General features: G+C 35.3%; 1 protein-coding gene across 2 annotated transcripts in view; it reads right to left on the bottom strand.

Moving 5' to 3' along the window:
* The window catches only part of LOC111053075 (protein angel homolog 2), a 29,711-nt gene extending 10,791 nt beyond the window's left edge, over positions 1-18,920 (bottom strand). Inside the window, exons 1-6 of one of the 2 annotated variants that reach the window (XM_039419575.1) lie at positions 18,737-18,920; positions 16,718-16,909; positions 15,651-15,725; positions 12,098-12,273; positions 4,383-4,446; positions 614-929 (exon numbers count right to left, since the gene is read on the bottom strand). In XM_039419575.1, the coding sequence (XP_039275509.1) occupies positions 614-929; positions 4,383-4,446; positions 12,098-12,273; positions 15,651-15,725; positions 16,718-16,856 (770 nt within the window). In that variant the 5' untranslated portion in view covers positions 16,857-16,909; positions 18,737-18,920. The remainder of the gene's footprint in view (positions 1-613; positions 930-4,382; positions 4,447-12,097; positions 12,274-15,650; positions 15,726-16,717; positions 16,910-18,736) is intronic. The other variant, XM_039419576.1, reaches the window with a different exon arrangement.
* Between the last annotated feature and the right edge of the window lie 4,126 nt (positions 18,921-23,046).

Below are 23,046 nucleotides of genomic sequence, written 5' to 3'. Positions count from 1 at the left end.
ATTGTTTATTTTTCTGTGTGGCGAAAAATAATTCTCACCATGGGCAAAAATGTTTTTCCGGCTCTCAATCTTTTCTAGTCCTCGGCCTACGGCCTCGGACTTGAAAACCGATTTCGAGCCGGAAAAGTCTCATTTTCGGCCCTAGGTGCGAAATATACTATTCGGACTAGATCAGGAAATACTATAGAATTTTAAAATTCTATTGTAGTCAAGATAAAAATAAAAACTGTATGTTATCAGATTCACCTAGGAAACAGTCTGCATGACCAAAACTAAGAACTGTATTCTAAAGTATTGGGAGAATTCATTTATTATCATCTCATCACCCTATCAACCTTGATTGATAATAATAATATCGAGTGACCTGGCTGACCCAGGCCTGGTTTTAGAGTTTTCAGGTCGCACCTCATCAATTTCTGGGCATCTGGTCACTCTCCATCACCCAATCACAAACAAGCAATAAGCTTATTTATTTACGATACGATGCAAATGACACTAATGTAATGAACGTTTGTAGATAAAATAATAAGGTAGTCCTTGTGCTATTTTTCTTCCAAATTTATGTGGGCATAATCCGCCAAAAAATTGGTTTGAATACGGTTCATGAACTCACGTGAAATAAGAAAATTTGCTATTGTAGGCGAATCGTTCGATTTCGGTGAGAAGCACCTGCATTTGCGCCAGCTTGACATCGTGTCGCTTGGGATTGTAGAGTAGGTGGGTGGTGGACACAACCAGTGGGAATTCGTCCCAGCCGACGGGGTGCAGTTTGACCACTAGACCAATGTTGTCGCGGTCCAGAACCGACGCCTCCGGCTGTTGGAACTCAACTGTCGTGTAGTCGATGAGTGTGAACCGAGCTGTCTTGAAGTAGATGGCGCAGCCGTCGTTTTTGTCTCCGGTACGTTTCTTGTGAATGCCTTTGTAGCCTATAAAAACGTAATGCGAATGAGCAATCTATATTCATTCATTAATTCATTCATTGATAGATACAATATCTTTCTCAACTATGAATGATTGGGAAAGGAACATCAGGCTTAAGGGTGTGCAAAGGCTAAAAATAAACTTTCTACTCGTGATATTTTTCAAAGTTTTTCGATTTGTATATCATTGAGCTATCAAAATGAAAAAGTTTTTTCAGGAGAACATTTTTTTCCGATCATTACTTTTTACTTTCCTTGCCCTATTACCATAGGTAAGGAAAGTATTGCGTTCCGAAAAAAATTAAGGTACCCCAATTTCTAAATTTCTATACGTTTCAAGGTCCCCTGAGTCCAAAAAACTGGTTTCTGGGTATTGGTCTGTGTGTGTGTGTGTGTGTGTGTGTGTGTGTGTGTGTGTGTGTGTGTGTGTGTGTATGAGTGTATGTGCGTCTGTGTACACGATATCTCATCTCCCAATTAACGGAATGACTTGAAATTTGGAACTTAAGGTCCTTTCACTAAAAGGATCCGACACGAACAATTTCGATCAAATGCAATTCAAGATGGCGGCTAAAATGGCGAAAATGTTGTCAAAAACCGAGTTTTTCGTGATTTTCTCGTAAACGGCTCCAACGATTTTGATCAAATTCATACCCAAAATAGTCATCGATAAGCTCTATCAAATGCCACAAGTCCCATATCTGTGAAAATTTCAGGAGCTCCGCCCCATCAATGCAGATAGATTCCCAATTATCAGGCTTCAGATACAATTGAAACAAAAAAAATCAAGTGGAGTAGATTGAGCATGAAAATCTCTACAATTAATGTCCAGTAACATTTTCACCTAAAATTGAAAATAAGCTCCAAATTCGAGAAAATGTGATTATTCAATTGCAAATTATTGTTGATTCTATTAAATCATTCACTATGAAGAGATGGCAGACCTCATGTGTGTCTCCAGCGTTATTGCCCTGTCACCAGCTGGCTCAAATCTTTGAATAGTAGACTTGAGATGCGCGGGAACACTAGCGTCAGGTGATCAATTTTCATAACGGAAAGAAAAGTTGTGTGAGTGCGCCACACCAGATTTTTGAGATATGAGCGCCTGAAGTTTGAATTTTTGGGACAGAACATTTCAAATTCGGTAAGAGATCAATCCATGAGATTTAGAGGATGGATTCTTCATGGTATTGTTGATCTGGTAAAACAAAAACTTTCTGAAAATATCAATTTTTGAAAAAGTTATTCAATTTACAAAAAATAACTCAACAAAAGGTTATTTTTAGTAAATTGAATAACTATCTTAAAAATGGATATTTTTAGAAAAAATTTGTTTTACTAGATCAACAATACCGTGAAGAATCTATCCTCTAAGGTTCTGAGATTTAGAAAAGTTTTTTCAGGAAAAAAAATTTTCCGATCATTACTTTTTGAGATAGGAGCGCCTGAAGTTTGAATTTTTAGGACGAATATTTCAAAATCGGTAAGAGATAAATCCATGAGATTTAGAGGATGGATTGATTCTTCATGGAATTGCTGATATAGTAAAACAAAAACTTTCTGAAAATATCAATTTTTGAAAAAGTTATTCAATTTACAAAAAATAACTCAACAAAAAGTTATTTTTGAACCTTAGAACCTCAAGTTATTTTTCAGAACCTTATCCTCTAAATCTCATGGATTTATCTCTTACCGAATTTGAAATGTTCTGTACCAAAAATTTAAACTTTAGGCGCTCATATCTCAAAAAGTAATGATCGGAAAAAAATGTTTCCTGAGAAAACTTTTCCATTTTAATAGCCTAATGATATACAAATCGAAAAACTTTGAAAAATATCACGAGTAGAAAGTTTATTTTTAGCCTTTGCACAGCCTTAAAGCCCAAAACTGTTCCTTTCCCAAATTTGGATAGAAGTTGTCCAAATTATAGTAAGATTCACGTTAAGGCCAGTGGAAATGATTATTTTTTTCAACTGTCTTCTAAAGTAGGTAGCTGGGATTCAATTTGATATAATATTAATTGTTGATTCCAGCTAATAATGATAATTTTTATCAAACGTAAATTTTACTCGTCTATGAAACATTTCGTGATTTGAAAACACATTTTCATAATCAAGATAAAATATTTTGGTAGGCCTAGTTCATTATATTTTTTCATAGTCAACAAACGATTTGGCAACGGTGTGGAGTTGGAGAAGGATAGAGCCATCTGCTTTGTCTGATGACTGGAAAGGATAGCTTACCAATGTTAATCAGGTGCTGTTTTCACTATAGAACAAAAACAGCTCTGTTTATTAAAAAATCTTGTAAACTTTGGTCAGTAGCAAACAGTAGAAAGCATTCCTCTTTTCTTGACATCAATAAATATTCCTATTCTTTTTTTCAATCTCATTTAACAATGTATTCAATTTTGTCACGAAAATCTTCCAATACTTTAGGTGGGCCGTCCACTGGAACCGATTTCGTTCGAGCTAGCATCGGCCGGAAACTACCGAACTCGTCCGAACGATCCTCCAACAAAGAAAGCTATAGAAGCTCGTCCATTGCTACAGGTTCATACGTCCGTGCACGGCCGTCTCCGGCCAATCAAGTTTTCGATCCGAATTGAATGGGATTTTCCGGCTCTACCCGTCCGAAGTCGAGCTGAGACGACATCATCTAACCTCAAAATTGTTTCACAGTCTTGTCTGTTTTTGTTTTTTTGAACTTGTTCTGTTTTATAAATCTTTTATTATCTTTGTAAGTAAACACACACAGAATAACTTTCCCTACTAATCAGCTAGCCACTTCACTTTCTGGCAACCAGCCAACTACTGAACTAGACTGACGAAAACGGTTCCAATGAACGGCCGTGTTAACGGCCTGCAGATTCGTCCGATCCAACGGCCGAACGGATTGGTTGAATCATTACCTCCGTAAACAAAGCCGTAGTGCATTCGTGTGACGTCAGCACAGGTAGGGCTCCTACACCAATAAAAACACTAGCTGATATAGATCAGCTGAAACCAACGAATTGTTATTGGTGTAGGAGCCCTACCTGTGCCGACGTCACACGAATGCACTATGGCTTTGTTTACGGAGGTAGTGGTTGAATACGGTTCCAGTGGACGGTTACCCTTACACTTATCAATTATCAACCAGAAATTTAATATTTAGGTGCAGAATAAACATAATAATAGAAAATATATTGTTAATTCTACGTGGGACTTATTTGAACCAAGCTGGTTTTGATGCTAACCGCATCCTTATGCATGTTTTATTAAACTGTGCCAAGTATCCACTATACTATAGTTTTATACAACTAAAATTTGATTTTATAGTACAACTCTTCTTTATTTATCACCTTAATATAGAGAAGTTCCACAGCTCTCCTGTTTCAAGTGTAAATATTGGATATTTAGTTTCAATAAAAATAAAAATGAAGTTGGAAAGAAGGAGCAACTCCAGTTCTAAACTTACCACATTTTTCCAATTCATTATAAAAAGGTATGTGTCCAGCCTCTACTTCTTGTAAGCAAATTATCTGTGAAAACGCATTAAATACCATTGAAATGATTTCAAATGGACTGGAAACTTGAAAAAAGGGTTTGGAATGGATAGCAAGTACAAAAATTTGTTTTACAAGTAACTAATACTATAATCGAATGAGGATATCTACTACAATATCACATTTAAGTTACAACAACCCAGAGATTTTTATATACGAGTTTTGAAAGCTTTTTGTAGTATTCAACTTTCAAACTTCTTCAATCTTCAAAAATCTTAATACACTGCTAAGGCCCATTTCACACCAAAGCTGGGCCGGGCCGGGTCAAGCCGAGCGGAATCGGCCGGAGGCGGATCGACCGAGCGAAATCTAGCTACGTTCGCACTGAAGCCGATTCACTCAGCAGGTTTTCTAGCCATGTAGTGAGAACTCACTACGAGGGAAGATCGAACTAATCTGAAAGAAGGCAGAATCCGCTTGGCCGAAAACGCTCGAGTTGGGCGTCAAGCCGACTTCATCCGCTCGGCTCGGCCCGGCGTTGATTTGAATGCTCCCGACTAAATCCTGCATAGTTAGCGCGCACGCGGATTCCGCTCGGCTCGGCCCAGCTTTGGTTAGAAACCCCACTAAGGCCTTCTTCCAATCTATTCAGCTGTATTACTGTATGAAGAAAATTAAATCATGTGAATATTGCCAAATGTTGTCAATTGATTTCATGTTATATTTTATTAGTACAATCAATATTGACCTTATTGTTTTAAACTTGGAAATTAGGATTTCATTGAAGTGATTCACTTTTAATGTTCATAATCATAGTAGGAAATGAAATTTCATTTTAAAATGCTACCAATAATACTAATACACATAGTAAAAACACATATGTATACATACACATGTGTTTTTGTGAGCTACTGTTTGTTAGTTTATTTTCTTAATTATTGACCGAGCGAAGTAAGGTCTAAAGTTAAGGAACTGGAATAACCAACCGGCTTTTTAAAAAGAATTATTTATTTCAACATACTAATACATCTAATACATGGTTATAAGCGATGTACGCTCTACGAGCTCTGGCAACAGACTGACTCGAAAAAGCAACTAAACTAATGGCTAGTAAATAACAATGCATAGCTACATCAGCATTATAAAGGGGGTTACCAAATGTAACTCCTCCCCCCCAAGTGTGAAGCTGCCCTCAGCTTCAAAAATAAAATAGTATTAAGTCCAAGTACAAAAAATTAAGTATTAGTTACATGGCAATCTTGGATACATTTGTTGGGAATCGGTATTAACAATATCGTTATTCACGCCAGAATTACAATTATTTGAGTTAGAAATGGACAGTTTTTGCCAAATTATTTTAATAAAAATGAATATCAATAAAATTACAACCAAAATAAATAATATAGTAGTTACAACAATATAGATGATTCTATTGTCTTGTAGAGGTAATTCATCAATAATATCAAGTTGTTGAAATTTTATGTTTGCAGTATGTACTTCATCAAAACTAAAATTAGAAATCTTCTTATTTTCTATAAGTTTAGTTGGCACAATAACTTCATTTTCCCAAAATATGTTTGGTCTGTAATATCCAATTAAAGTCTCTGAGTTATCAATTTTTAACAATTTAGTTTTTGTGTTTGGAAAGAGAGTAACATTTTCTTCTTGGCAGAACTGTAAATTATACATGAACTTACATTAAATAATATAAAACTATCAATTATGTTAATATATTCACTAAAGAAGATCCATCTTTTAAAACTAATTTATTACATCCATTAAATCTCTATCATCTAACAATTGTTCAATACATAAATTTTCAATACGACTTATATTACTACAATAATAATTATCATTGATAAGTTCGCAAGTTCCAAAAAATAATTTATCATTACGGAGTACAAAAGAAGGATGTACAATTGTTGTTACATTTCATTTTCTTGAATGACAGGATATGACAACAGGAAAAATGTTTCATAAATTGCCGACTGTAGCGGTACTTCAATGAAATAAGAAATGTGGTCTTTAAACATTGCACATGGACTTTGCTGAGTTTCCATATTACACTGACATCGTTTGAAATTAAGCTAAAATTCGAATTTCGGTGCATGAGAAAAAGTTCATCGTGAGAAATAATAGTCGAGTGGAGTACATTCAATTTACAAAATTCTAAGCTTGTTACAATATCGGAAATTTTATTATTTAAAAGCAAGAGAGAGTCAAATAACAATGAGGATTGCTGATTAAGTTCGATTCTGTTTGATTCATTATACAATGAATTAAAGTAATTACTGATTTTCATATTATTTGATCGTATTGGAAACAGTCAATTTGTAGTTTTTCAAATGGTTTATCTGGAGTAGGAGTGACTTTATATGTGACTCTAACAGGTTGTCTATCATACTTTACTTTCAGGCATACAGCACATTTGTTAATGTAATCTGTTACGTCTCGTAGCATTGATGGCCAGTAATATCTTCTTCTTACCTGATTATACGTTTCATTGATACCTCTGTGGTACGTCTTTCCTTCATGGTGATTTGAAATTATCTGTTTTTGTTCATCAGTATCCACTATATCTAAATTCATTTTCTTATACCTTTTCAGTTTTATCGAATCGAACGTTTCTAATAACACATTTTTAAAATTGTTGAAAATTTTCTCGTACTCATCATACAAAACACCTTCTCGCGAACAGAAAACTCCATATACTGTTTTTGGTTTCAAAAACTCAATACATTTATTTTTCATGTCATCATAATCGTTAGCGTTCCTAAAATAAATGGTCAATCGTCTTTTACCAAAATTTTTCTTAATTGAGGGGCTTGGTCACCTCTTTCAAGAATAAGTTGGTTATGCTCAATATTAAGCAACTTATCATCATCAGCTATAACTACCTGTTCATTTGAGCTTTCTTGCGAGTGTATCGTAGCTAAGCTGCGATTATCGTTCTCGGCTTCTTGTTCGTCATCATTATTATCATTACTCACGATATTCTCACGATCAATGTCATCATAAGCATTATTATTTACAAAGTTTCCTTGATTAGCATTATTTACTAAGTTATCATTACCAGTATTATCATTCCGCTCGCCTAATGTACCTATTCGTTGAAAAAAATCTTCGTAGGTACTACTATCTATCGAGGGTACGTCAGTGTTAGTATTGAACCTTATCAAATCGTCTATACTTATATCATCATATTCGTGGGGGTCATCTATAGTATTCTCCAAACCTTGAAAATCATTCACAAAACCTCGAAAACCATCCTCGAAACCTCGAAAACCATTCTCTTCATTTTCCATCATAGTGACGTCATAAGGACGGGACAAAGCATCCGCTACAAAGTTGGTTTTCCCTTTTATGTAGGTAATATCAAAATCGAATTCTTCTAACAAAAGTTTCCATCTTATCAATTTGGAATTTGGCTCTTTAATACTATGAAGCCATTGGAGAGGTTTGTGATCAGTCTGAATTAAAAACTTACGTCCATATAAGTAGGGCCTAAAATATTTACAACACCACACAATAGCCAATAGTTCTTTTTCTATGGTTGAAAGATTGATCTCATTTTTTGTCAATGTTCTTGAAGCATAGGCAACAGGTAGATCTTTACCATTGAAAATCTGTGAAAGCACTCCTCCAATAGCAAAATTGCTAGCGTCAGTAGTAACTATGAATTGTTTAGAAAAATCGGGTAACTGCAATATTGGACTGTTTTGTAGCATTGTTTTCAGTTTTTCAAATGCATTAACGTACTCCTTATTAGAAATGTCAACCTTGACATCTTTTTTCAAGGCTTGAGTCAGAGGCTTAGCGATTTTTGCATAGTTTTTGATCATTTTTCTGTAGTAACAAGTTAATCCTAAAAATTGTTTTATTTGTTTTTCGGTTTTGGGAATCGGGAAGTCTTTGATTGCTTTCAATTTGGCGGGATTTGGTTGAATTCCTTCTTCTGAGATTACATGTCCTAGGTACAACAATTCTCTTTTGAAAAATTCAGTTTTATCGAGCTGTATTTTAAGATTGTGTTCTTTCAATTTTTTGAAAACGGATCTCAAATGTTTCAAATGCTCCTCTAAATTGTCAGAGAATACAATTATGTCGTCCATATACACTAAAACATTCGGCATTCTAGCAAATAGTATGTTCATATTACGCTGAAAAAATGGGGTGCGTTTTTCAATCCAAAGGGAAGCCTTAGAAATTCGAAGTGGCCGTCTTCTGTTGAAAAAGCTGTTTTTGGGACAGACTCTGGGTCCATTTCAATCTGATGAAAACCAGAATATAAATCTATCGTCGAGAAATACGTAGCTCGTCCTATTTTTCCAAATAGATCTTCAATATTTGGTAGAGGATATTTGTCAGCTATAGTTTTTTCATTGAGTTTTCTGTAATCGATTACCATTCTAATTTTCTTTTGACCAGAAGCATCCATTTTCTTGGGAACTACCCATATTGGAGAGTTGTATGGGGAGTTTGAGGGTTGAATTATTTTGTTCTTTAGCAACTTTTCTATCTCAATTTGAACGTCTTTCTTGAAAATTTGAGGGTACCTATAATTTCTTGTGTATACAGGATTATCATCAACTGTGTTGATTTTGTGTTTGAGTAAGTTCGTCGACCCTAGAGGGATATTTTCAAGTTTGATTATTTCGGGAAATTTAATTACTAAATCAAATATCTCCCTTTTCTCTTCATCATTCATATGATCTGTACGCAAAGTTTCAAAAATCAAATTCTTCACTAATGCAAAATGTTCGGGACTCTCGGTCACTGATTCATTAGTTGGCTCATAAATAGTTTCTATCTCATCTATTTCCATGGGTTCAGGACTGATGGTCATGAGTTCATGAGAAAACGCTAGACATGTACATTCATCATTAACTATATCTACTATACCTTCTTCAATACTAAATTTATCATTTGTTACAGTTTAAGCAATCCTCGTCCTACATTGGGAATAGACCTAACTGGGACAGTTATCACATTAAAACCTGGTTTCAATTCAATTTCGTTACTACTAGAATTCATTACAAATAATAATTTTTTCGATCCATTATCATAATCTAACGTCTTATCCTTGAAATTAACATTGGCATTGAGTACACTTAGAGTTTCATGTCCTAATAAAATGTCATACTTCTTAGAAAATTCAAATAAATACATCTTAATTCTAGCACACATTGGAAACACTTGTGACGAGTTCATAAAAATATACTCATCTCCTTTTCTTTCACCAGCAGGTGTCTTCACGATAAATTCTTCCTTAAATCTAGTCACATCAGGTGGTACAATAGCGGGATTTATATAGTTCTTCACTGATCCAGTGTCAACAAGCCATTTTAGATTAGAATCATCGACAAAGTACGGGAGGGATTGTTGATAATCTTCAACTCGAACTGATTGGCGGGTCCCCCGAAGGAGCTGGGCCTAATCCTAAAAAACGGTCTGCCAATTCGTTTACAGCTGAAGTGAGAGAATCGATTTGAGTTTGCATAGATTGAACGAAACTAGTTTCATCAAGTGGAGTGACATTTACGTTAGATTCGTCAATGCAATTTCCTTCCATATAATGAACATCGTGGAACGAATTGTTCCGTGCAGAGTTGTTACTACGAGTTTGTTGAAACAGTACGCATTGAGACAGTATTTTGAGAATTCCAATTTGGAGACTGTCGAACGTTTTGTGCACCGCCTTGGAAATTACGAAAGTTACTGTTGAAGGATTTTGGTTGGACAGTTTGAAATTGAGACTGCTGAAATCTTGCGTTAAATGGTACTAGATTCTGTTGAGGCTGTTGAGATTGGATTTGTGGAGGTTGTTGCAATTGGTTGTGTTGAAACCTATATTGGTTAAAAGGAGCAAAAGTTTGCTTGAAGGGTTGTTGGAAACTTCGAGGTGAATACTGCCTGAATTGGGGAAACACTGATCGCGGTTGAAAGAAGTTACGCTGCCGAAATTGAGGATTGATAACTGCATTATCAGACACAGATTCCGTAAGTTTCAATTGATTTAGCACAATACTGCAATCACTGCGAAGGGTGTCGCGGGCTTCGTCCAAGTTCTTAAGCTTGTAGACTTGGAGATGAGCTCCGAGTGTTGGATGAACACCGTGAATAAGTGTCCTTACAAGTGTCATGTCAAGTTGTTCAAGAAGGTTTTTGAGTAAGTCGCCGGATACACCGTCTAATTTGTAGCGAGTAACTACCCTGGTTCGTTTTTCGTTTAGTCTGTCAAGAAAGTCAAGGGGATGTTCATGTTGAAAAGTTTTCATGATAGCAATCTCTGCTATGAGGTCTGGAACAGTACGTTTATCGGAAAAGTGTTTCTTTATGAGTTGAATAAGTTCGATTACATTGGAGCACTCACTATTTTGAACTACGCTATCAGCTGTGCCTTCTAAGTTGTGAAGTGCAGCGGTATACAAAAGCCAGTGGTTCTGGTCACGTTGAGTTTTTTCGATAGCATCATTACAGTAAAGTCTGAAAAGTTCTTCAATGGATCTGAGAAATTGGGAATTTTATCAGGTGTCCCATCGAACTTGGGAATAAAGTCCAACAGATGTTTGGGGATAGTTGCCATAGTGGAAGAGTCTAATTTGGAGGGCTTGATGAGTTGATTTGAAGCAGAAGAAAGTGAAGCTGAGGTAGAAGAATTCATTCGTTACTTACAGTAGCAGCAATGGTAAGAACTGGATTTACTTCCGGTTGTTGGATGAAAGCGTTCCGGAAGGAGTCTGCCAGTGTGGTTGCCAAGATGAAAGGAGTCCGGTGGCGTGGTTATCCCGTGTAGAAGTTCCGTTGAAGTTGAAGGTTCACCTCACTTAGTCCTCCGATAGGTTCCTTTTCAAAGTCGAAATAAGCGATCGCGACACGAATCGGAAAACTAATATTGTCAAACGAACAACATCGGAAAACTGCGCGAGGGTGGTTCGGGCGCCAGTTAAGGAACTGGAATAACCAACCGGCTTTTTAAAAAGAATTATTTATTTCAACATACTAATACATCTAATACATGGTTATAAGCGATGTACGCTCTACGAGCTCTGGCAACAGACTGACTCGAAAAGCAACTAAACTAATGGCTAGTAAATAACAATGCATAGCTACATCAGCATTATAAAGGGGGTTACCAAATGTAACTTAAGATTCAAGTCGACGGTTTGACGGTCGAAATGTTTAAATGTTGCGCATTTACGGCAAAACGCGGTGATAGATTTTCATGAAATTTGACAGGTATGATCCTTTTTAAATTGCGCATCGACGAATATACAAGGTTTTTGGAAATTTTGCATTTCAAGGATAATATAAAAGGAAAAAAGAGCCTCCTTCATACGCCAATATTAGAGTATAAACCAGACTATAGAATTATTCATCATAGATCAGCTGTCTAGTGGACTATAATACTACCCGTTCAAAAACATCGAACATCTTGGAAATGTATATTTCCATCAACGTTGTAGACAGTTGCAGCCAGACCTGATAACAGCGCTCACACTCACATTCCGGGACGACACGTCACGGTACGATAGAACAGAAAGCTCTATGTTTATTTAGGATTTTTTCTAGACATTTTAAATTGATAAATTATTTATTAATTTTTGAAAAAAACATAACAACAGGTCAATGTAGCTTACTGAGAGCGAGGTCTACTGTTCACAGAACTACTAGTTACAATACCTACATCGGCATCAATGGTTTTGAACTCGTCCATGAGACGTGGAGCCCTATAGCTCCAATTGAGATGAGCTGGGTTGTGGTGCCTGTATAATCTGGGGTTGGACATCAACAGCTGTTGCGAAAGTACGTTGTAAGAGAGTACTTTAAACTTATACTTGACTTCCATCGATTGCCACGATTCTGAAAATGAAGAAAATTTAATAATACCAGGTAAGTATAGAACGTAAATCCAAAATAAATGCTGTCATTCACATTATAGTCTGTGTAAAATAAGTTGAGACTAAGCCCTCCATCCTAAGAAATTACAAGGTTGCCAATTCGTGTAAAATTGAACTTTCTCAAATTTCCAATTCAACGTCAGAATTGGATGTAGAATATAATCCCCGATATCCTAGTAGTTCTAAATAAGTTTCAGGGTTAAAGGATTAAAAGGAAATTTAACTTTTATGATAAAATTGGAAACATCGCGTAGATTTGTTTTTTTTTTAAATATAACTTCTCTCAGAATCATGGGGCGTCGTAATGCGTAATCAAATTAACGGGGAGAATTTATCCTTTCTATTGGTGCCTGGATCATTTTTATCCGACCTATAGTTATTTTTTAATTGATGATTATGTTCGTCAATGTCTTGACATTTCGAACAGAAAACATGAAATTTTCGACATGCTGGAAACTTTTTTGTTTCGAAAGATAAGTGGGTGGTGAAAGCGAGAAAGTTTCTCAGAAATAATTGAAATTATTTTTTCAATTGACAAAAGTAGTCGGAAGATAGTATTTTGGACTCCAAAGAATTTTCTAAGTTAAAAGAGCAGCTGCATGGTATGCATTGTGTACCAAATTGTATGCTAAAGGCAGGCAATTTACAAGATTAATTGACTGAATATTATTTCAAACGCAAGCAGCTGATTGCCTCTAGAAAAAATCTGGTGTGGTACACTCACACAACTTTCCTTGTTCATATTTGAAACTACGATCAAACTTCTGTATATGTGTATATATAATTATTGTTTTCAGAGTACTTTTTCCTTAGTGTAAATTGTGAAATTCAATTATTTCTTTAGTAGTTATTTTTTTTTGAAGTCGTCAAAACAGCTGTTCTACAGATGAAATATCTCGACTATGTGTTCTTTTTATGAACTGCGCTACCTACCTACCTCATGCACGAGAAGGAGGTTACTAAGTCCATTTCTCAAGGATGGGGTGGACCCCCCATTAGTTTCCCAGAGAGGAGAATCATGCCAGTTGATAGAGCTGATAAAAAGCTATCCATTTAATAAATTTGAAGAAAATCGTTAGAGCCGTTTTCGAGAAAACCGTGGAAAACATGTTTTTTTAGTGATTATCCGCCATTTTTCTCAAAAATATTACAGAGCTCCTGCAATTTTCCCAGAAATGAGACTCATGTCAGTTGATAGGGCTTATGAATAGCTATCCATGGTATAAATTTGAAGAAAATCGTTAGAGCCGTTTTCGAGAAAACCGTGAAAAACATGGTTTTTTAGTTATTATCCGCCATTTTTTCCGCCATTTTGGACTGAATTTTATTGAATTTCTTGTTGTCGGATCCTCGTCGTATAAGGACCTTAAGTTTAAAATTTCAAGTCAATCGGTCAATTAGGAATGGAGATATCGTGTTCACAGACATACACACACACACATACACACACACACATACACACACACACACATACACACACACACAGACCAATACCCAAAAACCATGTTTTTGGACTCAGGGGACCTTGAAACGTATAGAAAACTTGAAATAAGGGTACCTTAATTTTTTTTTGGAAAGCAATACTTTCCTTACCTATGGTAATAGGGCAAGGGAAGTAAAAATGTAATGAAACACCGCTTTGATTATTCGAGGCGAGGTTGTCATTTTCACTATTTACAATCATGTGGCTTGCAGTTGCTGAATTTTTCAATCGTTCTGTATTTTTGATTTTGTTGATCCCAGCTGTTGATAGCATATGGTGGCACACAATTCAGCCGCTATCCTTGACTTTGAAACTCCTGAGAGGCCAAAATACGTTCTTCCGAGTACGTTTGACAATTGGAAAAATAATTATTTCTGAGAAACTTTCTCGCTTTCACCACCTACTTATCTTCTGAAACAAAAGCGTTTCTAGCATGTCGAAAATGTCATGTTTTCTGCTCAAAATGTCTTGACTTTGACGAACATAATCATTAATTAAAAATAACTAAGGGTCGGATGAAAATGATCCAGACACCAATAGAAAGGAGACATTCTACTCGTTAATTTGATTACACATTACGACGCCCCATGATTCTGAGAGAAGTGATATTCAAAAGAAAAACAAATCTTCGCGATGTTTCCAATTTTATCATGAAAGTTAAATTTCCTTTTAATCCTTCAACCCTGAAACTCTTTTAGCACTACTAGGATATCGGAGATGATTTTCTACATCCAATTCCGACGTTGAATTGGAAATTTGAGAAAGTTGCAATTTTACACGATATGGCAACCCTGAAATTTCTTCGGATCAAGGGCCAAGTCTCAACTTTTTTACACTAACTATAAATTATTATTAGCTCATCAATAGGATATATTATATAACGAAACATGTTATTGATAATGTATATTCATTAGCATTTGAACAAGTGCAATTTCCCATTCATCCACATATGGAGAAAACCTTTTTATGGATCAATAAATTCCATCTTGAGATATTGTCAGTAATTCTCAGTAATGTCAGTCTTGACTACCTAAAAAATATTCGTTATATCACGTCAGAGACCCTGAAACCAATCAGCTGCCACCTGAGAACTCTGATACCAAACCTGGGTAAGCCAAGTCATTTCATGTCTATCCATTTACTGGGTCATTTAATGAGTAGAAGAGTTCAAGTTGTCAAATTTTTATCAATATTTTACTCCTAAATTCAAGGGGACCAGCCCAAGGCAGCGGATAGTACAGAACATTCAGTTTAGAGAATTCTCAATTATGGAAAATTTAGTTGAAACTTATAGGCCTAAGTAAGAAGATAAAGACTTTTGACCCTTCATGATGTAATAATATATTTTGCTCATTAGCAATATAAGAAATGACAAATTGCTAGGCTGAAATCAACAATATTCTACTTATATACCCAATGATTGCTTGATTAGGAATATGAGAGTTAGAATATGAGTAGTGAATATGAGAGTGAAATTGGTTTTATGATCTTGGAATTACAATTATATTTTAAACTAGCGGGTAACTCGTGCTCCGCAAGGGTCTATTTCAAAACTCTACAAACTGAAAACTTGACGTAATAAAATATTTGAAATTTGAAAATAGGCCTATAACCATCCTCGGTTATGATGAGATAGGCCTACACAATAGATTACTATACAATAGAGTGCTTGAAAATTTGTAATAATTTTGGAAAATAATTTTATAAAATATTATAAGTAGGATTTAATAACCATGAGTTGTAATTCGACTTGAAAAATAGGGAATTTGAAAGTAATCAAATTTATAGAGGTAAATAGAATAATTGAAAATAATCAAATTTATAAAGGTAAATAGAATAATCGAAAGTTATATTACCTTGTTCCGAGTCCTGGCTCCCAGGTATAAATTCTTCTTTTCTATAAGTTCTGAGTGCACTACGTACAAGGTTTGCTGAAAAAACAAAAAATGGTCGTTGGAGATGGAAAGCTTTCTACAGATATTTGAAAAGAACAAAATTCTCTACTTATCGTCATTGAAGAAATTTATTTATTGTACAAATTATGCTGTGATAGTTGGTTTTATGTATAGAATATTTACATAATTTTAGATCATATACTTGAACCTGATATTTTACCATTCGTATTACAGAATTGTTTCTAAACGAGAATCAAATCAATTTTTTAGTAGCAGATGGGCATGATCATGGCTTACTCTATCTATAGTAGGTTGTGTCATGATCTATTATTAGAGTAGAGTACGTGAAATGATTCAATATTTTAAATAATTTCCTATTATTTATTCTTTGAGACTATTGATTTTTGATACTAAAAATTTAATAGCTGTTTCATTAATAAAATATAACTTTTGAAATAAAACAAATTCATATTTTTTGTTCAGGTTTAGAATTTAATCATATACAAATAAAATCCAGGTAAAAACAACAGGCATTCGCCCAAAAATGCTTTAAACCTTAATTGGAATACACAGATGATTATTACAGATAATAAAATAAGCATATAATCTAGAGTGGCCCTAGTCGGGTGGATTAGACGGCCAAGAGGCTCTAATTCAGAGGCCCCGGATCTGAACCCGGCCGGCCAATATATATTTCTCGGGCCACTCTCGTGTTTTGGATAGACACGTCAAGCTGTCGGTTCAGCCTAAAAACATCCGTTAAGTCATATCAGAGTTTCTTAAATTGATCAGGAATTTATCATTATAATTATAAGCATCTTATCTAATAAATACATAATGTATGAATAAAGAGCGAACGAAGACTTGCTAGTTGAATGCCTCAAATCATGCAACAATTTTAGATTGTGTTTTAACAAAGAGATGAAGAAAAGATGTAATTTCAATGAGTCGAATAATTAAGCAAAAGATTTCATTTTTGAGCAAAAAATTTCATTTTGATTTTTATTGACATATTGAATCAAACGTACCATCTGCATATTGAGTGTCAATATCCGAACTAATAATTAAATGGTAGACATTGCAGGCACATGCGATTACAGTGACGGCAATGAGAACAGATGGTACCGAACATACAATTCTACAAAATCTCCGTCTAAGATTGACCATGACGATCACTACGGTGAACGATCAATATAAGACTACATCTACATGAAATCTATCTGAAAAATAAAAAATCCAACTTGAATAAAGATTAGAGATCAAAATACAAAAATGCGCCTCCACCATTAAAAAGTGAAACATTAATAATTGATATCAAGTACTAATGTCATTACCATTAAAGAGTAAAACATTAATAATTGATATCAAGTACTGATGGCATCACCATTAAAGAGTAAAACATTAATGATTGATATCAAGTACTAATGTTATTAGCATTAAATAGTTCAACATTAATAATTGATATCAAGTACTAATGGATTGATCTGTTGATGCGTAAAATTGTAAATGAGTGAAGGACATAGAATTTGCTGGTGTTGGAAGAAATTGTGAAGGTTATAAATATTTGATTGAATTAACCTAGTTTCAGAACTACTCTTGAACACTGGAGAACCTTTGGAAAAGAATTGGCCATAAGTTGAGCATTTCCTAATTACTGGAGTGATTGAATATTCTGTTTTATGGAACAATACTGCTGAAATGAAGGCAACAGCTTTACTCATTACAAATCAAGAGCATACGATAACGATAGCGGGATTACAGGAGTATTAAAAATGCTATCATATAGACGAGAAATAAGAAATTGATAGAGGAAACTTGTGAAAGTGCTCACTGAAATGGAATACATAATTCTAACTATATTTGGATTCTTGTCTCATTTCTTGAGCATAAGATACATTAGGAAGAGTTTTGAAACTGGAGCTCCTGAAAGGTCATGAAGATTAGAAGAATAAGTGACCTGAAATTGAAAAAGAATATAGAATGAAGGCAACTATAAATTGAAAAGCAGCACTTCTATCATCACATAGCGCAGAAATTTATTTATCTATTTAGCGTATGTCTGATACACAATATATAATATAAAGCTCATAAGTCTCAAATGCCTACCTATGCACTGTATATTTCCAATTTCTTGGAGATGTTGTATAGTTTTTGGTCAGGAGAACATAAGTTTGTCTAACCTTGTAGGACAGTTCTGAGTGTCGGCCGATAAATCTCGGTGGACAATCGGTAAGTTTGAAAACGGTCATTGTATCTGGTAATAGCATTGTAGTTCATCTAGTGTACCTATATTGTTTGTTGACAAGACAAATTTAATCTAGACACTAATAATTTACAATTTTGGCAAAGTTATGTTTAGTTGTAACTGAGTTGAATGAATAGATATTCACATACACTTATGTACATCTAAAACTGAGATAGGTTGTAAACTGTAGATAGGTGATGGAATCAACTCAAACTGATTTATCAAGACTTTGAATCTGATTGATTCAAAACTTTATTAATCCTGACATTTATGTTTGTTTACACAGTCTCTGTTAGAATGATTTTCCAACTTTAATTGGTGGAAGGATTAAAGTAGAATGCATGAATCAATAATAAATAAAGTACAGTAGCAGCTTATAAACAAGTATCTATTGAGTAATGATTAAGGAGCACTTAGACGTTTCTTCAATAAATTTGTAACTGTAAGAAATCAATCAATTGATATGGAAAAGGGAAATTATTGACTCGCATCGTATTTATTGTTTCTGCTTATTCAAAAATCAAATGAAATTGTCAAAAGACAACTTGAATTAAAAGCCTAAACATTCATTATTGGAGCAGCTTTCATTATTTGGTAACATTAACACTTATGAATTAGATTACCTTTTACACAGAAGTTAGTAAAATATAGTGCAGTTAGTTAATATGTAGCCGTTTTTATGTTCAATATTGTAAATTTAATATTTTACTATGACAAATAAGGGGTTAAAATTAAATTCAATCATATTATTCCAAGTTATGACCGATCAAGCTAGAAAAATAAATTGTTAGTTATAACTTACAAACTCAAAAGACTGAAATCCTTAAGAAATACAAGAAGGTAAAATCATTATATTTATCCACTCAGGATTAAAAAGTAATATTATAGTTAAAAACTAAATTTCTACTAAAACAGTTCAATGTGCACAGAAGTATTTTCTGCTTCTGTCAACATAACCTACAATTAATACAGAATAACACCTGAGTACTTTAACGGGATGGTCATAAGTGGGTCGACGACAAACTGGGTCGATTCTTATTTCACACTGATGACAAACTGGGCTAAGGACAAATGCGGTCAGCAACAGAGTGGGTCACATTCCTGAGCAAACCTAGTTTGTCGTGTCATGAGGTGACAGATGCGGTCGATTTTCATTTTTGCACCTCCCGACAAAAGCGGTGGGTCACATGGTGATGTGGGTCACATCACAATAACTTTAGTTATTGTAATGTGTACGGTAATTGATGCATGTAAATTCAAATGTCTCAAAAATGTATTCTTCTTTAGTGAGAATTTAGCCTTGTTTATCAAATTGTTGGTTATGAATTGGGTAGGGTTTTGTGTAGTTGAAAAGTTAATATTGTGGTAATTATTCATATTAAATAAAAATACTGAGAAATTGTCAAAAACCACAGATTTTATTGATAGTTAGATAGACCGATTTCGGTTGTTACACCATTGTCAATCTCTGATAAACTCAGGCTGAGAGTTGATCTCTCTGAGAGTATACACTCTGATAGTTAGAAAGACCGGTTTCGGTTGTTACACCATTGTCAATATCTGATAAACTCTCAGAGAGAGTGTGTAGCCTACTTTCAGCCTAAGATTATCAGAGATTGACGATGGTGTCACAACTGAAACTGGTCTTTGTAACTATCAATAAAATCTGTGATTCTTGACAATCAGTATTGCGTTAGAACTCGTAGAGAACGGACGTATAGTGGAGTAGTTAGTGATAGTGTAGTGTAGAAGTAGTGAGTCAGCAGTTTGTTCGCCATCAAAAGTGTCGAATATCGGTCGTCGACCGCGGAATTCATGCAAGCAAAGCGACCTGCTTTTCGCGGCCGTTCTAAAGCTCGCGTTCGCTTTTCCGTGTGCGTGAGTGTTGATTCAAGGGCTGTTTGAAAGGTATGTTTTCAAAATAATATGTCTAATTTAGTGAAGCCACCTAGTATTCCTACAGAAGAGCAAAGAGAACAGGGAGCCACTAACGACAGTATGGACACCAACACCATGCTAAATACATCAGAAATCCAGTGTTCACCGGATAAATATATCAAATTAAATAAACTCGAAACTTCAACCGAGCAGGTACTTTTCATCGCCTGGAAAGAGACCGATGAGAAGAGGAAGGAATTGGAGAAGAGCAACTTAGAACTGTTAAAAAAAGTGCAGGATTTGGAAGCAAGATTTCTGAATATTGAGAAGATTCACAGCTCACAGCCTACCAGCTCAGCAGCCGAGAACTACTCAACAAATGAGGAAGAATTGGCCAAAGAAACGGAATGGATCAGGACTCGTACTAAGCGGGCTACCAAGAAGAGGAAGCTTAGTACTCCATCGCCAGAAGTCAAAAATGTGTCTGCAAAAAGAATTCAACAGAACTTAAATTCTAAAACCACTGACGTGGAGAAGAGAGAGAAGAAAGAAATGCCACCACCCCCAATCATAGTGGATGGTATCAAGAATCTAGATGGACTCCTTAAGAGTTTGAAAAAAGTGTCGCCAGCTGACAAATTTAGAATAAAACTCTTGAGTAGAGAAACGTTCAAAATAAATGCAGTCGACTCCGAAACTTATCGGAATGTTACCAGAGAACTGATTAATGACGGATTTAACTGGCATTCCTATGAAGATAAGCAGTCGAGACCAATAAGAGTAATGATTAAAAAACTTCATCACTCTTGTAGTACAGACATGATACTGGAAGATTTGAAGACACGAGGATTGAAAGTTCTAGAAGTTGTAAATAAGCTAAAGTGGAAGACAAGAGAGCCATTAGATATGTTCATAGTCTCATTCAACGCGGAAGAAAATATAAAAAAAGTTTTTGAACTTAAAAATATACTTGGTTGCAAAGTGGAAGTGGAAGCACTGAAGAAGGCCAACCTGATACCGCAATGCAAACGATGTCAAGCATACGGTCACACACAAAAATACTGTAACAAGGAGCCTAGGTGTGTAAAGTGTGCAGGTAAACATCAAACAAAAGACTGTACAAAACCCAGTGATGCTTTACCAAAATGTATTCATTGCGGAGAAGCACATCCAGCCAGCTATCGAGGCTGCACTGTCGCAATCGAATTGCAAAAGATTAGAAACTCCAATAAAACAAAAAATATTCCAGATTTACGGAAGAACACAGTGAAGAATATTCCACCAAAAATCACAGAAAATACACAAACCCACAATCCAAACAATGAAAGCGCGGTTAAGAAATTAACTTTCGCCCAGATTGTCTCAAAAGAAAATAGACCAAAATTGGGAGAGCCAAAAAGTGAAGTAGGAGATAACAATAATATTTTGCAGCTCATCTTGGCAAAACTGGATAGACAAGAACAAATAATCACCTCACTGCAGTCTAAATTCCAGAAGTTAGAACAAAGTAAACTACTGCAATTCAAATGATTCATTCACTAAAAATAATGGAATGGAACGCAAATGGATTGTTACAACGGCAACAGGAGTTGGAAGCAATTCTAAACATAGAAAAAATAGATATATGTCTTATATCTGAGACTCATTTTACAAAGCAGTCGTTTATAAAATTCAAAGGCTATAGGATCTATCATGCTTTACATCCCAGCAATGTCGCAAGGGGTGGGAGTGCCATCATCATCAGAGACAATCTACAACATCATGAACAAGTGAAACTCGAAAGTGATAGAATACAATTGACAGGTGTAGCAGTGAAAGCAGTCAATTATCATTTTGTTGTTGCAGCTATTTACTGTCCTCCCAGATATTCCATCAGAAAAGATGAATATTTATCATTGCTTGATATGTTAGGAGACAAATTCATTCTTGGTGGAGATTTCAATGCAAAGCACGTGCATTGGGGATCGCGCTTAACAACACACAAGGGAAGACAGCTCTATGAAGCAATGAGAGAGATGAGGTGCGAAGCTCTTTCAACTGGTAAACCAACCTACTGGCCCACCGATACGAGGAAAATCCCAGATCTTATAGATTTTTTCTGACAAAGAATATATCGGTAAATTATTTGCATTTAGAGGATAGTTTCGATCTAAATTCGGACCACTCACCCATCATTTTGACTCTCAGTGATTCAATTCTACAGAAGGAAAATGCTTGTCCTGCGCTAGTCAACAGCCACACGGATTGGGATGGTTTCCAAAAGATGCTGGATGAAAGAATAGAGTTGAACTCGCCATTAAGAAACGAAGAACAGATTGATCGGGAGTTAGAGAAGTTTGTTACTGATATCCAACAGGCAGCATGGTGTAATACTCCACAATTCAGAAGAAGAACCACTGGAAATAATTACCCTGCGGAAATCAGAGAAATGATTGTGGAAAAACGAAGAGCAAGAAGGAGATGGCAGCAATCACGTTCCCCTCAAGACAAAAGAGTTTTAAACAATCTAACTCAAGAACTAAGGAGAGAGATTCAATGTATCAAGAATGAATCAATCAATAATTACTTGATAAACTTAACAGCAGAACGCAGTACAGACTACTCACTCTGGAAGGCAGCTAAAAAAATAAAAAAACCCATTCATCAATCTTCTCCTCTCAGGAAGCAGAACAGACAATGGGCAAGGAGTAGTGATGAAAAGGCACAGACCTTTGCAGATCATCTTGTAAACGTTTTTAAACCAAACAACACAACTGAAGAAGACACTTTAGAAGCAGAGGAGAACATCTTACAGCCAAATCAAGAAATAATGTGTGTCACAGTAGAAGAGGTGAAAAGAGAAATAAGAAATCTGAATAACAAAAAGACCCCTGGATTCGAAATGATAACTGGCTTAGTCCTCAAGCACCTACCAAGAAAAGCAATAGTAAAATTAACACACATTTTGAATGCCTCTTTCAGACTCAAATTTGTACCAGGAATATGGAAAGTAGCAGAAGTTATAATGCTACTCAAGCCAGGTAAAGAGCCACATGAAGTATCATCATATAGGCCAATATCATTGCTACCTGTGCTTGCCAAGTTGTTTGAAAGGATTTTACTGAGTAGGCTAACACCAATAATTGAGAGACAGCACATAATTCCAAATCACCAATTTGGCTTCAGAGTGAAACACTCAACAATAGACCAAGTGCATAGGATTGTGAATGTAATAGAGAAGAGCCTTGAAGAGAA

The sequence above is a fragment of the Nilaparvata lugens genome, chromosome 1, assembly GCF_014356525.2.
Source record: "Nilaparvata lugens isolate BPH chromosome 1, ASM1435652v1, whole genome shotgun sequence".
NCBI classification, from domain to species: domain Eukaryota; kingdom Metazoa; phylum Arthropoda; class Insecta; order Hemiptera; family Delphacidae; genus Nilaparvata; species Nilaparvata lugens.
The sequence above is the reverse complement of the archived record's forward strand: the minus strand, read 5'-3'. Positions and strand labels throughout refer to the sequence as shown.